The 15,965-nt window shown below is 54.9% G+C and overlaps 1 protein-coding gene across 5 annotated transcripts in view; it reads right to left on the bottom strand.

Moving 5' to 3' along the window:
- Nucleotides 1–1,782: 1,782 nt before the first annotated feature.
- Nucleotides 1,783–15,965, bottom strand: part of LOC122546516 (hormone-sensitive lipase-like) — a 69,676-nt gene continuing 55,493 nt past the window's right edge. For all 5 annotated transcript variants that reach the window (XM_087981001.1, XM_087981003.1, XM_087981002.1 and 2 more), the window contains 5 exons: nt 12,494–12,643; nt 11,734–11,878; nt 10,457–10,684; nt 8,740–8,901; nt 1,783–2,407 (listed from right to left, as the gene is read on the bottom strand). In XM_087981001.1, coding sequence (XP_087837127.1) covers nt 2,226–2,407; nt 8,740–8,901; nt 10,457–10,684; nt 11,734–11,878; nt 12,494–12,643 — 867 coding nt within the window. In that variant the 3' untranslated portion in view covers nt 1,783–2,225. The remainder of the gene's footprint in view (nt 2,408–8,739; nt 8,902–10,456; nt 10,685–11,733; nt 11,879–12,493; nt 12,644–15,965) is intronic.

The raw sequence follows: 15,965 nt of genomic DNA, 5'->3' as shown, positions 1-15,965 counted from the left end.
GACCAGATATCCCAACCCAATCTAGTCCCACCTGCCAGCACCCGGCCCATATCCATCCAAACCCTTCCTATTCATATACCCATCTAGATGCCTCTTAAATGCTGTAATTGTACCAGCCTCCTCCACATCCTCTGGCAGCTCATTCCATACATGCATCACCCTCTGTGTGAAAAAGGTCACTTTTAAATCTTTCCCCTCTTACCTTGAACCAATGCCCTCTAGTTCTGGACTCCCCCACCTCAGGGGAAAGACATAAGAAGGTGTTTGGTATGCTATCCTTCATTGTCAGAGCATTGAATACATGGGTTGAGACGTTATGTTGCGGCTGTACAGGACATTGGTTAGGCCACTGTTGGAATATTGTGTGCAATTCTGGTCTCCTTCCTATCGGAAAGATGTTGTGAAACTTGAAAGGGTTCAGAAAAGATTCACAAGGATGTTGCCAGGGTTGGAGGGTTTGAGCTACAGGGAGAGGCTGAACAGGCTGGGGCTGTTTTCCCTGGAGCATCAGAGGCTGAGGGGTGATCTTATAGAGGTTTATAAAATCATGAGGGGCATGGATAGAATAAACAGACAAGGTCTTTTCTCTGGTGAGGGAGTCCAGAACTGGAGGGCAGAGGTTTAGGGCGAGAGGGGAAAGATATAAAAGAGACCTAAGGGGCAACGTTTTCACCCAGAGGGTGGTACGTGTATGGAATGAGCTGCCAGAGGATGTGGTGGAGGCTGGTACAATTTCAGCATTTAAAAGCCATCTGGATGGGTATATGAATAGGAAGGGTTTGGAGGGATATGGACTGGGTGCTGGCAGGTGGGACGAGATTGGGTTGGAATATCTGGTCGGCATGGACGATTGGTCTGAAGGGTCTGTTTCCGTGCTGTACATCTCTATGACTCTATGACATTGTCTATTTACCCTATCCATGCCCCTCATGATTTTATAAACCTCTATAAGGTCACCCCTCAGCCTCCGATGCTCCAGGGAAAACAGCCTCAGCCTATTCAGCCTCTCCCTGTAGATCAAACCTTCCAACCCCTGGCAACATCCTTGTAAATCTTTTCTGAACCCTTTCAAGTTTCACAACATCTTTCCGATAGGAAGGAGACCAGAATTGCACACAATATTCCAACAGTGGCCTAACCAATGTCCTGTACAGCCGCAACATGACCTCCGAACTCCTGTACTCAATACTCTGACCAATAAAGGAAAGCATACCAAACACCTTCTTCACTATCCTATCTACCTGCGACTCCACTTTCAAGGAGCTATGAACCTGCACTCCAAGGTCTCTTTGTTCAGCAACACTCCCTGGGACCTTACCGTTAAGTGTATAATGTCCTGCCCTGGAGAGACTTGCAATTCTCTTTTAAATCTGCTACCCCTTAGCCGAAAAACGCTGACCTCTTGTCTTAGTCTGCCCCAACACGAGGAAACATCCTCTTCAGGTCAATTTTGTCAATCCTCTTTCGCACCTCATGTGCCTCTGGTTCGATCGTTCCTCTCTCGGTCAAAACTGCCCATTCCCTCCTCAGAGGAGAGGCTCCCCATCACTGGAATTCATGTGGAGAAGGTTCTGTGCCCTGCCTCAAATGCAAGGACGTGGAGGTGCCGGTGTTAGACTGGGGTGCACAACGCTAACAGTCACACAACACCAGGTTCTAGTCCAACAGGTTTATTTGGAAGCACTAGCTTTCAGAGTGGTTCTCGACGAAGGAGCAGCGCTCCGAAAGCTAGTGCTTCCAAATAAACCTGTTGGACTAGAACCTGGTGTTGTGGGATTTTTAACTCAAATGCAACGGCCCATGGTCTCTTGTGAATGAACCACTTTGCGAACTTAAATCAAATAAAACGAAGTGCTGGAGATGCCAGTGGGGTCAGGCAGCATCCGTAGAGAGAGAGAGAGAGAGAGCAAGCTAACGTTTGGAATTGAGATGATCCTTCATTACAGCTCTGCGGCAATTTTCTCCTGCACTTTGAGATTGGTTATGAGAATAGATTCTGCAATTCAACTGCACTTACTGAATGACCCTGTTTGTGCTTATCGCTACACTAATAAGCCCCCTGCGCCTTGTCTTAACACATGCCCAGCAGGTGACAGTCTGTTTTACTGATTCACCTCCCAATAACGCGGTGAGAGTGTGCAAAGGGAATGAGACAAGCGACGACAGATTGAGATGATTAAAGGGCCCATGCAGAAAGAGACACAGGGTCCACACACAACAGGTTACTAAGGAGGTGAACTAAGGCATGCAGGAAGTGAACGATGCACAAAGGGAGACAAAAGCCAGGCAACAGCGAAGAGAAGCTTCCTACCAGAGACGGGACAGTGAGAAATGACCGGCTTCTCGAGTTGCAGCAGCTGTACCAGCAGGGTGAGGGGCTGCCTAAGGCAAGCCCAGAGCTGCAGTCCTACTGTGCAGAGACAAGATATAGCTCAGCCTTCACAGGTAGTAGATTGGCAACATGCGAGTGAGAGATACCTCAACAAACAAGACAGCTACCACATCAACTTCCTCCCCACCAAGATGAACCGCATTCGTCTGCTCCCCCCCCCCGCACCAGGACAGAATCCTGACCCCAGGACACCGGCAAGTCAAAGTGTGGAAGTGATTTCCTCATTCCAATCCTGTGACATTGGGGATGAGCTTAGAGAACTAATTCCCAACTTAAATCCCATGACAGCAGGCATTGAGGGTGGAGTTAACTCCTGATTCCAATTCGGAAACAGCGGGGATTGAGGGTGGAACTAAATCTTGATCCCGATCCTGGGACAGTGGCAGTTCAGGATAGCATTAATTCCTGATCCCGATCCGGGGACAGTGGCAGTTCAGGATAGCATTAATTTCTGATCCCGATCCGGGGACAGTGGGAGTTCAGGATAGCATTAATTCCTGATCCCGATCCTGGGACAGTGGGAGTTCAGGATAGGATTAACACCTGATCCCTATACGGGGACAGTGGGAGTTCAGGATAGGATTAACTCCTGATCCCGATCCGTGGACAGTGGGAGTTCAGGCTAACATTAACTCCTGATCCCGATCTGGGGACAGTGGGAGTTCAGGATAGGATTAACACCTGATCCCGATCCGTGGACAGTGGGAATTCAGGCTAACATTAACTCCTGATCCCGATCTGGGGACAGTGGAAGTTCAGGATAGGATTAACACCTGATCCCGATCCGGGGACAGTGGGAGTTCAGGATAACATTAACTCCTGATCCCGATCCGGGGACAGTGGGAGTTCAGGATAGGATTAACACCTGATCCCGATCCGGGGACAGTGGGAGTTCAGGATAGCATTAACTCCTGATCCCGATCCGTGGACAGTGGGAGTTCAGGCTAACATTAACTCCTGATCCCGATCTGGGGACAGTGGGAGTTCAGGATAGGATTAACACCTGATCCCGATCCGGGGACAGTGGGAGTTCAGGATAGGATTAACACCTGATCCCGATCCGGGGACAGTGGGAGTTCAGGATAGGATTAACACCTGATCCCGATCCGGGGACAGTGGGAGTTCAGGATAGCATTAACTCCTGATCCCGATCCGGGGACAGTGGGAGTTCAGGATAGCATTAACTCCTGATCCCGATCCGTGGACAGTGGGAGTTCAGGCTAACATTAACTCCTGATCCCGATCTGGGGACAGTGGGAGTTCAGGATAGGATTAACACCTGATCCCGATCCGGGGACAGTGGGAGTTCAGGATAACATTAACTCCTGATCCCGATCCGGGGACAGTGGGAGTTCAGGATAGGATTAACACCTGATCCCGATCCGGGGACAGTGGGAGTTCAGGATAGCATTAACTCCTGATCCCGATCCGGGGACAGTGGGAGTTCAGGATAGGATTAACACCTGATCCCGATCCGGGGACAGTGGGAGTTCAGGATAGGATTAACTCCTGATCCCGATCCGGGGACAGTGGGAGTTCAGGATAGGATTAACTCCTGATCCCGATCCGGGGACAGTGGGAGTTCAGGATAGGATTAACACCTGATCCCGATCCGGGGACAGTGGGAGTTCAGGATAGGATTAACTCCTGATCCCGATCCGGGGACAGTGGGAGTTCAGGATAGCATTAACTCCTGATCCCGATCCGTGGACAGTGGGAGTTCAGGCTAACATTAACTCCTGATCCCGATCTGGGGACAGTGGGAGTTCAGGATAGGATTAACACCTGATCCCGATCCGGGGACAGTGGGAGTTCAGGATAACATTAACTCCTGATCCCGATCCGGGGACAGTGGGAGTTCAGGATAGGATTAACACCTGATCCCGATCCGGGGACAGTGGGAGTTCAGGATAGCATTAACTCCTGATCCCGATCCGGGGACAGTGGGAGTTCAGGATAGGATTAACACCTGATCCCGATCCGGGGACAGTGGGAGTTCAGGATAGGATTAACTCCTGATCCCGATCCGGGGACAGTGGGAGTTCAGGATAGGATTAACTCCTGATCCCGATCCGGGGACAGTGGGAGTTCAGGATAGGATTAACACCTGATCCCGATCCGGGGACAGTGGGAGTTCAGGATAGGATTAACTCCTGATCCCGATCCGGGGACAGTGGGAGTTCAGGATAGGATTAACACCTGATCCCGATCTGGGGACAGTGGGAGTTCAGGATAGCATTAACTCCTGATCCCGATCCGGGGACAGTGGGAGTTCAGGATAGCATTAACTCCTGATCCCGATCCGGGGACAGTAGGAGTTCAGGATAACATTAACTCCTGATCCCGATCCGGGGACAGTGGGAGTTCAGGATAACATTAACACCTGATCCCGATCCGGGGACAGTGGGAGTTCAGGATAGCATTAACTCCTGATCCCGATCCGGGGACAGTGGGAGTTCAGGATAGCATTAACTCCTGATCCCGATCCGGGGACAGTAGGAGTTCAGGATAACATTAACTCCTGATCCCGATCCGGGGACAGTGGGAGTTCAGGATAGGATTAACTCCTGATCCCGATCCGGGGACAGTGGGAGTTCAGGATAGCATTAACTCCTGATCCCGATCCGGGGACAGTAGGAGTTCAGGATAACATTAACTCCTGATCCCGATCCGGGGACAGTGGGAGTTCAGGATAGGATTAACTCCTGATCCCGATCCGGGGACAGTGGGAGTTCAGGATAGGATTAACTCCTGATCCCGATCCGGGGACAGTAGGAGTTCAGGATAACATTAACTCCTGATCCCGATCCGGGGACAGTGGGAGTTCAGGATAGGATTAACTCCTGATCCCGATCCGGGGACAGTGGGAGTTCAGGATAACATTAACTTCTGATCCCGATCCTGGCCTGGTGGCAGTTCAGGAGTGGAACAAATTCCCTATCCCAATATTTGTCTACATTCCCCTGCATTCTCTCTGGCCCTGCAATGCCTTCCGGCTGGTTTTCCTGCCGGATATTGTCACTATGTTACTTTAAATACCCAACCCCTCCCAAACCCCAGCAGCATTTCCTCAGTGCTATTGTTCCCAGCCTGAGACCCAGCATCATTTCCACAGTATGTTGTAAACACAGCTGACATTATCTCAGGGTCATCCTTCAGGTCTGTATGCAACCCTCCTTTCCCATATCCCTTCTGTTTATCTCTCTCTCTCTCTCTCTCTCCTCCTCTTGCTCCAGTCTGCTCCTTGCGTGTGCCTCCTTGCCAAACTCTTGTTCAGCTATCCCTGGAGGCCATGACACCACACCACCATGCCTCCCCTCGCCCTCCACTCTGCCTCCCCCAACCCCTCCACTCCACCTCCCCCTTCCCTCCCCCTGACCTCTCTCATTCTCTCTCTCTGTCCCTCCTCTACTGTTCTATGTCTATCACACTCCCCCCTCTGCCCTGATCACTCACTCACCCTCCCTCTATGACTGTCAGACGATCCCCCAATCTCACACCCACACCTTGACGATCCTCCAATCACAGATCCCCTCTCGACAATCCTCCAATGATAATTCCCCCTTTGACAATCCTCCAATCACAGATGCCCTCTCGACAATCTCCCAATCACAGATCCCCTCTCAACAATCCTCCAATCACAGATCCCCTCTCAACAATCCTTCAATCACAGATCCCCTCTCGACAATCCTCCAATGACAGTTCCCCCGTTGATGATCCTCCGATCACAGATTCCCCCCTCGACAATCCTCAATCACAGATCCCCTCTCGACAATCCTCCAATGACAGTTCCCCCTTGACAATCCTCCAATCACAGATCCCCTCTCGACAATTCTCCAATCATAGATCCACTCTTGACAATCCTCCAATCACAGATCCCCTCCCAACAATCCTCCAATCACAGATCCCCTCTCGACAATCCTCCCATGACAGTTCCCCCTTTGACGATCCTCCAATCACAGATCCCCTCTCGACAATCCTCCAATCACAGATCCCCTTGACAATCCTCTGACAGTTCCCGCTTTGACGATCCCCCAATCACAGATCCCCTCTCGACAATCCTCCAATCACAGACCCCCTCGACAATCCTCCAATCACAGATCCCTTCTCAACAATCCTCCAATCACAGATCCCCTCTCGACAATCCTCCAATCACAGATCCCCTTGACAATCCTCTGACAGTTCCCCCTTTGACGATCCCCCAATCACAGATCCCCTCTCGACAATCCTCCAATCACAGACCCCCTCGACAATCCTCCAATCACAGATCCCTTCTCAACAATCCTCCAATCACAGATCCCCTCTCGACAATCCTCCAATGACAGTTCCCCCTTTGACAAACCTCCAATCACAGATCCCCTCTCAACAATCCTCCAATCAGAGATCCCGTCTCAACAATCCTCCAATCACAGATCTCCCCTCGACAATCCTCCAATCACAGATCCCCTCTCGACAATCCTCCAATGACAGATCCCATCGACAATCCTCCAATGACAATTCCCCCTTTGACGATCCTCCAATCACAGATCCCCTCTCGACAATCCTCCAATCACAGATCCTGTCGACAATCCTCCAATGACAGTTCCCCCTTTGACGATCCTCCAATCACAGATCCCCTCTTAACAATCCTCCAATCACAGATCCCGTCTCAACAATCCTCCAATCACAGATCCCCTCTCGACAATCCTCCAATGACAGTTCCCCCTTTGACAATCCTCCAATCACAGATCCCCTCTCAACAAACCTCCAATCACAGATCCCCTCTTGACAATCCTCGAATGACAGTTCCCCTTCGATAATCCTCCAATCACAGATCCCCCTCAACAAACCTCCAATCACAGATCCCCTCTCGACAATCCTCCAATGACAGTTCCCCCTTTGACGATCCTCCAATCACAGATCCCCCCTCGACAATCCTCCAATCACAGATCCCCTCTCGACAATCCTCCAATCACAGATCCCGTCGACAATCCTCCAATGACAGTTCCCCCTTTGACGATCCTCCAATCACAGATCCCCTCTTAACAATCCTCCAATCACAGATCCCCCCTCGACAATCCTCCAATCACAGATCCCCTCACGACAATCCTCCAATGACAGATCCCCCTCGACAATCCTCCAATCAAAGATTCACTCTCGACAATTCTCCAATCACAGATTCCCTCTCGACAATCCTCCAATCACTGATCCCCTCTCAACAATTCTCCAATCACAGATCCCCTCTCAACAATCCTCCAATGACAGTTCCCCCTTTGACAATCCTCCAATCACAGATCCCCTCTCAACAAACCTCCAATCACAGATCCCCTCTTGACAATCCTCGAATGACAGTTCCCCTTCGATAATCCTCCAATCACAGATTCCCTCTCGACAATCCTCCAATCACAGATCCCCTCTCGACAATCCTCCAATCACAGATCCCCTCTCGACAATCCTCCAATGACAGTTCCCCTTTTGACGATCCTCCAATCACAGATCCCCTCTCGACAATCCTCCAATCACAGATCCCCTCACGACAATCCTCCAATAACAGATCCCCCTCGACAATCCTCCAATGACAGTTCGCCCTCTGACAATCCTCCAATCACAGATTACCCCCTCGACAATCCTCCAATCACAGATCCCCTCGAGAATCCTCCAATCACAGATCCCTTCGACAATCCTCCAATGACAGTTCCTCCTTTGACAATCCTCCAATCACAGATCCCCCTCAACAATCCTCCAATCACAGATCCCCTCTCGACTTTCCTCCAATCACAGACCACACTCCCCCCGACCCTCCAATCACAAATTCGCCCTCACCGATGATCCTCCAATCACAGATCCCTCCTTGATTATCCTCCAATCACAGACTCCCCCGTGATGATCCTCCAATCACATTGCTCCCTCCCTCGAAGAAGCTCCAATCACAGCCTCCCTCTGTGTGGATCCATGGTGTGGGGGTTGTCCCTGTACCCCTCACCCTGCCCGGAACACCCCCTACCCCGCAGTGAGCTCCCTGTGGCCCCGAGGGGCTGGTTTATTCCCCCAGCCTGCTCCAGGTGACTGTGTGGCCATACATGGTGGAGACTGATCTGGTCGCTACATCGCTACCCCTGGGGCAGGAACCCTGGATAAAGACCTCTCCTCAGTGTGCAAAAGAACAGCAAGATCCCAGCAACCAGCTAGGGTCTGAGGCCACTCTAGAAGAGGTCAGAGTGTGACGGACAGAGGGCGTTTGGGGAGCGAGAGAGAGATCAGGGACGAATTGAAAGCAGGTTGGAGGGGTTTGGGTGTGGGAGAGGGAAGGAGTTGGCTGGGGGGGGGTGGGAGGGGGGATGGTGGGAAACAATGAAGGGGCTTCCCACCCGGTTTACGGCTGCTCTTGCTGCTGTCGATGAAGGTGTTGAGCCAGGCAGAGGCTCCCAGTCGCATGTCTCGGAGCAGGAGAGCTGCCACATCGTTCCGTACCAGGCTCAGGGAATCCGTCTTGTGGGTGTTCCTGGAGCTACTGGATGCAGCCTCCGTCCCTGTCAACACACAACGCACAGGGGTCACGGAACAGTCCCAGTTTTCCAGACTCGGGGTCGGCGGCGGGGGAGGGGGGACAGAGCAATCACAGACCCTTCGACAGTGCGGCACTCCCTCAGCACTGACCCTCCGACAGTGCGGCACTCCCTCAGCACTGACCCTCTGACAGTGCCCGGTCCCTCACCACTGACCCTCCAACATGCGGCACTCCCTAGGCACTGACCCTCCGACAGTGCCCACTCCCTCAGCATTCACCCTGAGACAGTGCAGCACTCCCTCAGCACTGACCCTCTGACAGTGAGGAACTCCCTCAGCACTGACCCTCCGACAGAGCGGCAGTCCCTCAGCACTGACCCTCCGACAGAGCGGCACTCCCTCAGCACTGACCCTCCGACAGTGAGGCACTCCCTCAGCACTGACCCTCCGACAGAGCGGCACTCCCTCAGCACTGACCCTCCGACAGTGCGGCACTCCCTCAGCACTGACCCTCCGACAGTGCCCACTCCCTCAGCATTCACCCTGAGACAGTGCGGCACTCCCTCAGCACTGACCCTCCGACAGAGCGGCACTCCCTTAGCACTGACCCTCTGACAGTGCGGCACTCCCTCAGCACTGACCCTCCGACAGTGTGGCACTCGCTCAGCACTAACCCTCCCACAGTGTGGCATCCCCTCAGCACTCACCCTCCGACAGTGCGGAACTCCCTCAGCACTGACTCTCCGACAGTGCGGCACTCTCTCAGCACTGACCCTCCCACAGTGCTGTACTCTCTCAGCACTGACCCACCAATAGTGCGGAACCCTCTCAGCACAGACCCTCAGACAGAGCGGCACTCCCTCAGCACTGACCCTCCGACAGTGCAGCACTTCCTCAGCACTGACCCTCTGACAGTGCGGCAATCCCTCAGCACTGACCCTCTGACAGTGTGCCATTCCCTCAGCACTGACCCTCTGACAGTGCGGCACTCTCTCAGCACTGACCCTCCGACAGTGCAGCACTCCCTCAGCACTGACCCTCTGACAGTGTGCCATTCCCTCAGCACTGACCCTCTGACAGTGCGGCACTCTCTCAGCACTGACCCTCCGACAGTGCAGCACTCCCTCAGCACTGACCCTCTGACAGTGTGGCGCTCCCTCAGTACTGACCCTCTGACAGTGTGGCATTCCCTCAGCACTGACCCTCTGACAGTGTGGCATTCCCTCAGCACAGATGCTCCGACAGTGCGGCACTCCCTCAGCACTGACCCTCCAACAGTGCCCGCTCCCTCAGCACTGACTCTCCGACAGTGCCCACTCCCTCAGCACTGACCCTTGACAGTGCAGCACTCCCTCAGCACAGACCCTCTGACAGTGTGGTGCTCCCTCAGCACTGACCCTCCGACAGTGCCCACTCCCTCAGCACTGACCCACCGACAGTGCCCACTCCCTCAGCACTGACCCTCTGACAGTGCCCACTCCCTCAGCGCTGTTGGCCTAGACCTTGGTAAGTGGTCGCCATGCTAGCCCACAGTCGTTGGGATGCAGTCAGCCTGCAGGTCGCCAGGATGCTCCTCACCTGCGTACGCACTCAGACACTTCGAGAGCACACTGAGGGGCAGCAGTGGGTCGATGAAGGTGAGCAGACGGGATGGCGAGGCGCTGGCCTGGAGCAGGGTTGCTGGGTAAGCTGCCATGATCCCGTCTGGCATGCGGATTCCATATGAGGCAGCTCGCATCGACACCGTGAGGCAGAGGTTCCCACCGGCACTGTCCCCCGCCAGGCAGATCCTCTCTCCGGTCGATCCTGAAGGGGAGGCAGAATGGGAGCTGGCAGTGAGGGCACAGTGATACATCCCTGTACAACCAGCCCACCCCACCCCACCCCACCCAGCCCAGCCCACAGAGCGGCACGGTCAGAGACCACAGTCATCCAGCCCCTAACTCACACCCACAGAGGGTCGGTGAGACAGAGACAGAGGGGGCGTAGAGAGGGGGAGGGAGGGAGGGAGGGAGAGGGAGGGAGGGAGGGAGAGACGGGGAGAGAGAGCGATGGGAGAGGGAGAGAGATGGGGAGAAGGAGAGACGAGGGGGAGAGAGAGAGAAAGATGGGGGGAGAGAGAGAGAGAGAGAGAGAGAAAGAGAGACGGGTGGAGAGAGAGAGAGAGAGAGACGGGAGAGAGAAAGAGTGACGGGGGGAGAGAGAGAGTGAGATACAGGGGTTGAGGGAGAGACGGGGAGAGGGAGAGATGGGGAGAGGGAGAGAGAGACGGGGGGAGAGAGAGAGTGAGAGAGAGATGGGGAGGCGAGAGAGCAAGACAGGGAGAGAGAGATGGGGAGAGACAGAGATGGGGAGAGACAGAGATGGAGTGAGTGAGACAGAAAATGTATTAGAAGTGACTTACAAACTATGCACTGTACTCATTTGAGTACATGTGACAATAAAGCTAATTCAACGAGAGAGAGAGATGGGGGGGAGAGAGAAAGAGGCAGGGAGAGAGAAAAAGTAGAGTGGGAAATAGGGAGAGAGAGAGATGAGGAGAGCACAAGATAAGCCAGAGAGAAAGATGAGGCAAAGAGAGAAAGGGAGAGGAGAGAGATGGAAAGACAGGGAGGGACAGGGAGATAGCCCGGAATATTGTCCCCCCTTTACTATGATCCTGCAGTGACAGTGAACGGCCTGTTCCGAGGAACACTGGAAGTTGCAGTCTTGCACTGCCCCCTGCCTGTGTCCCACACCGTCCGCTTTGGCCTTGCCCCTCCCACTGGGTGGGGGGGGGGAGGTGTGGGTCTCCCACAGTGCCAGGGAGGAGGTTTGGTGGGGGGGGGGGGGGGGGGGAGGGGATGCAGACCTACCCAGCAGGTGGCAGTTCTTGACGGCCCAGCAGTAAGCGAAGAAACATTCCTCGAGGGCGCGTGGGAATGGAGCCTCGGGGGCAAGGGAGTAATCGACAGACAGGATCGGCGAGTCCAGCTGGTGGGCCCAGCTCTTCAGGTAGGCCTGTGCGAGGAGACGGAGAGAGGGAGACAGGGAGAGAGTCAGACCGGAGCAGAAACAACCCCCAACCCGCAGCAGCAAGCATCACAACGCAACAGGGAGTGGCCGTCAGTCCAGGGGAGAGGATGGAGGGGGAACAGCTCAATGTCACGGGGCAGAGGACTGGGGTGCATCTCGTTCTGAGGGGGGCTACAGAGACACAGAGAGAGAGAGAGAGACAGAGAGAGAGAAACAGAGAGAGAAGTGGAGTGGGTCAGAGAGAGAGAGAGGGTCCCAGGTTTAACCCTGTGCTTTACTCTGTATCTAACCCCGTGCTATCCCTGTCCTGGGAGTGTTTGATGGGGGGGGGGACAGTGTAGAGGGAGCTTTACTCTGTATCTAACCCCGTGCTGTCCCTGTCCCTGGGAGTGTTTGATGGGGGACAGTGTAGAGGGAGCTTTACTCTGTATCTAACCCCGTGCTGTCCCTGTCCCTGGGAGTGTTTGATGGGGGACAGTGTAGAGGGAGCTTTACTCTGTATCTAACCCCGTGCAGTCCCTGATTGCCTGTTCTGCCTCACAGCTAGATCTCGCTCCACTCCAGAATCAGCAGTCTCAGAGAGATGTCTGAACTTTTTACCTCATGGGACTTGGAGGTCTGAGCCACAAACCCTCCCCCGTGGAAATGAACAATGAGAAACTTGGACCGTGGAGCTCTCCTCGTTTTCAGGCGGATATCCAGAGCCAGCTGTGCCTCGGCTTTGCAGAGTTCATTCAGCTCATCACTGTCCTGGTGTCAGCACAGAACAATCAGGGTTAGTGAATAAAACACAGGATGGGGACAGACACATTGATCAACAACATCACAGCGGACAGGGCAGTTAAACTATAAAGGTCCTGCCCACGTTGAACTAGCCAGCGTCTCACCCAGGCTACATTAAAAGGAGACCATGGAACTACAGTCCCAGCAATCTACCCCTGGGGGGGGGGGGGTGAAAACTGCTGGCTTGCAGTACCAGGTGTCTATCCCTGGGGGTCAGTGTGGGACTGCAATAACAGGTGTCTATCCCTGGGGGTCAGTGTGGGACTGCAGTACCAGGTGTCTATCCCTGGGGGTCAGTGTGGGACTGCAGTACCAGGTGTCTATCCCTGGGGGTCAGTGTGGGACTGCAGTACCAGGTGTCTATCCCTGGGGGTCAGTGTGGGACTGCAATAACAGGTGTCTATCCCTGGGGGTCAGTGTGGGACTGCAGTACCAGGTGTCTATCCCTGGGGGTCAGTGTGGGACTGCAGTACCAGGTGTCTATCCCTGGGGGTCAGTGTGGGACTGCAGTACCAGGTGTCTATCCCTGGGGGTCAGTGTGGGACTGCAGTACAAGGTGTCTATCCCTGAGGGTCAGAGTGTGACTGCAGTACCAGGTGTCTATCCCTGGGGGTCAGTGTGGAACTGCAGTACAAGATGTCTATCCCTGAGGGTCAGAGTGTGACTGCAGTATCAGGTGTCTATCCCTGGAGGTCAGTGTGGGACTGCAGTACCAAGTGTCTTTCACTGGGGGTCAGTAGGGGACTGCAGTACCAGGTGTCTATCCCTGGGGGTCAGTGTGGGACTGCAGTACCAGGTGTCTATCCCTGGGGGTCAGTGTGGGACTGCAGTACCAGGTGTCTGCCCTGGGGGTCAGTGTGGGACTGCAGTACCAGGTGTCTATCCCTGGGGGTCAGTGTGGGACTGCAGTACCAGGTGTCTATCCCTGGGAGTCAGTGTGGAACTGCAGTACCGGGTGTCTGCCCTAGGGGGGGGGGCACTGTGGGAGTGCAGTATCAGGTGTCTATCCCTGGGGGTCAGTGTGAGACTGCAGTACCAGGCCCCTCCACCTGGGGGTCAGTGTGGGACTGCAGTGCAAGGTGTCTATCCCTGGGGGTCAGTGTGGGACTGCAGTACCAGGCCCCTCCACCTGGGGGTCAGTGTGGGACTGCAGTACCAGGTGTCTATCCCTGGGGGTCAGTGTGGGACTGCAGTACCAGGTGTCTATCCATGGGGGTCAGTGTGGGACTGCAGTACCAGGTGTCTATCCCTGGGGGTCAGTGTGGGACTGCAGTACCAGGTGTCTATCCCTGGGGGTCAGTGTGGGACTGCAGTACCAGGTGTCTATCCCTGGGGGTCAGTGTGGGACTGCAGTACCAGGCCCCTCCACCTGGGGGTCAGTGTGGGACTGCAGTACCAGGTGTCTATCCCTGGGGGTCAGTGTGGGACTGCAGTACCAGGTGTCTATCCATGGGGGTCAGTGTGGGACTGCAGTACCAGGTGTCTATCCCTGGGGGTCAGTGTGGGACTGCAGTACCAGGTGTCTATCCCTGGGGGTCAGTGTGGGACTGCAGTACCAGGTGTCTATCCCTGGGGGTCAGTGTGGGACTGCAGTACCAGGTGTCTATCCCTGGGGGTCAGTGTGGGACTGCAGTACCAGGTGTCTATCCCTGGGGGTCAGTGTGGGACTGCAGTACCAGGTGTCTATCCCTGGGGGTCAGTGTGGGACTGCAGTACCAGGTGTCTATCCCTGGGGGTCAGTGTGGGACTGCAGTACCAGGTGTCTATCCCTGGGGGGTCAGTGTGGGACTGCAGTACCAGGTGTCTGCCCTGGAGGGGCACTGTGGGACTGCAGTACCAGGTGTCTATCCCTGGGGGTCAGAGTGTGACTGCAGTACCAGTTGTCTATCCCTGGGGTCAATGTGGGACTGCAGTACCAGGTGTCTATCCCTGGGGGTCAGTGTGGGACTACAGTACCAGGCGTCTATCCCTGGGGGTCAGTGTGGGACTGCAGTACCAGGTGTCTATCCCTGAGGGTCAGTGTGGGACTGCAGTACCAGGTGTCTGCCCTGGGGGGGGTGGGGGGGGGGGCACTGTGGGACTGCAGTACCAGGTGTCTATCCCTGGGGGTCAGTGTGGGACAGTAGTACCAGGCGTCTATCCCTGGGGGTCAGTGTGGGACAGCAGTACCAGGTGTCTATCCCTGGGGGTCAGTGTGGGACTGCAGTACCAGGTGTCTATCCCTGGGGGTCAGTAGGGGACTGCAGTACCAGGTGTCTATCCCTGGGGGTCAGTGTGGGACAGCAGTACCAGGCGTCTATCCCTGGGGGTCAGTGTGGGACTGCAGTATCACGTGTCTGCCCTGGGGGGGGGGGGGGGGGGAAGAGGGACTGCAGTAGCAGGTGTCTATCCCTGGGGGTCAGTGTGGGACTGCAATAACAGGTGTCTATCCCTCGGGGTCAGTGTGGGACTGCAGTACCAGGTATCTATCCCTGGGGGTCAGTGTGGGACTGCAGTACCACGTGTCTGCCCTGGGGGGTCAGTGTGGGACTGCAGTACCAGGTGTCTATCCCTGGGGGTCAGTGTGGGACTGCAGAACCAGGTGTCTATCCCCGGGGGTCAGTGTGAGACTGCAGTACCAGGTGTCTATCCCTGGGGGTCAGTGTGAGACTGCAGTACCAGGTGTCTATCCCTGGGGGTCAGTGTGGGACTGCAGTACCAGGTGTCTATCCCTGGGGGTCAGTGTGGAACTGCAGTACCAGGTGTCTGCCCTGGGTGGGGCACTGTGGGACTGCAGTACCAGGTGTCTGCCCTGTGTGGGGCACTGTGGGACTGCAGTACCAGGTGTCTATCCCTGAGAGTCAGTGTGGGACTGCAGTACACTGTGTCTATCCCTGAGAGTCAGTGTGGGACTGCAGTACACTGTGTCTATCCCTGGGGGTCAGTGTGGGACTGCAGTACCAGGTGTCTATCCCTGGGGGTCAGTGTGGGACTGCAGTACCAGGTGTCTATCCCTGAGAGTCAGTGTGGGACTGCAGTACACTGTGTCTATCCCTGAGAGTCAGTGTGGGACTGCAGTACACTGTGTCTATCCCTGGGGGTCAGTGTGGGACTGCAGTACCAGGTGTCTATCCCTGGGGGTCAGTGTGGGACTGCAGTACCAGGTGTCTATCCCTGGGGGTCAGTGTGGGACTGCAGTACCAGGTGTCGATCCCTGGGGGTCAGTGTGGGACTGCAGTACCAGGTGTCTATCCCTGGGGGTCAGTGTGGGACTGCAGTACCAGGTGTCTATCCCTGGGGGTCAGTGTGG

This window comes from Chiloscyllium plagiosum, unplaced genomic scaffold, assembly GCF_037043375.1.
Source record: "Chiloscyllium plagiosum isolate Xiang-an unplaced genomic scaffold, Cpla_swu_hap1 HiC_scaffold_38, whole genome shotgun sequence".
Taxonomy (NCBI): Eukaryota; Metazoa; Chordata; class Chondrichthyes; order Orectolobiformes; family Hemiscylliidae; genus Chiloscyllium; species Chiloscyllium plagiosum.
Note: the sequence above shows the minus strand (reverse complement) of the source record. Positions and strands in the feature narration are given on the sequence as shown.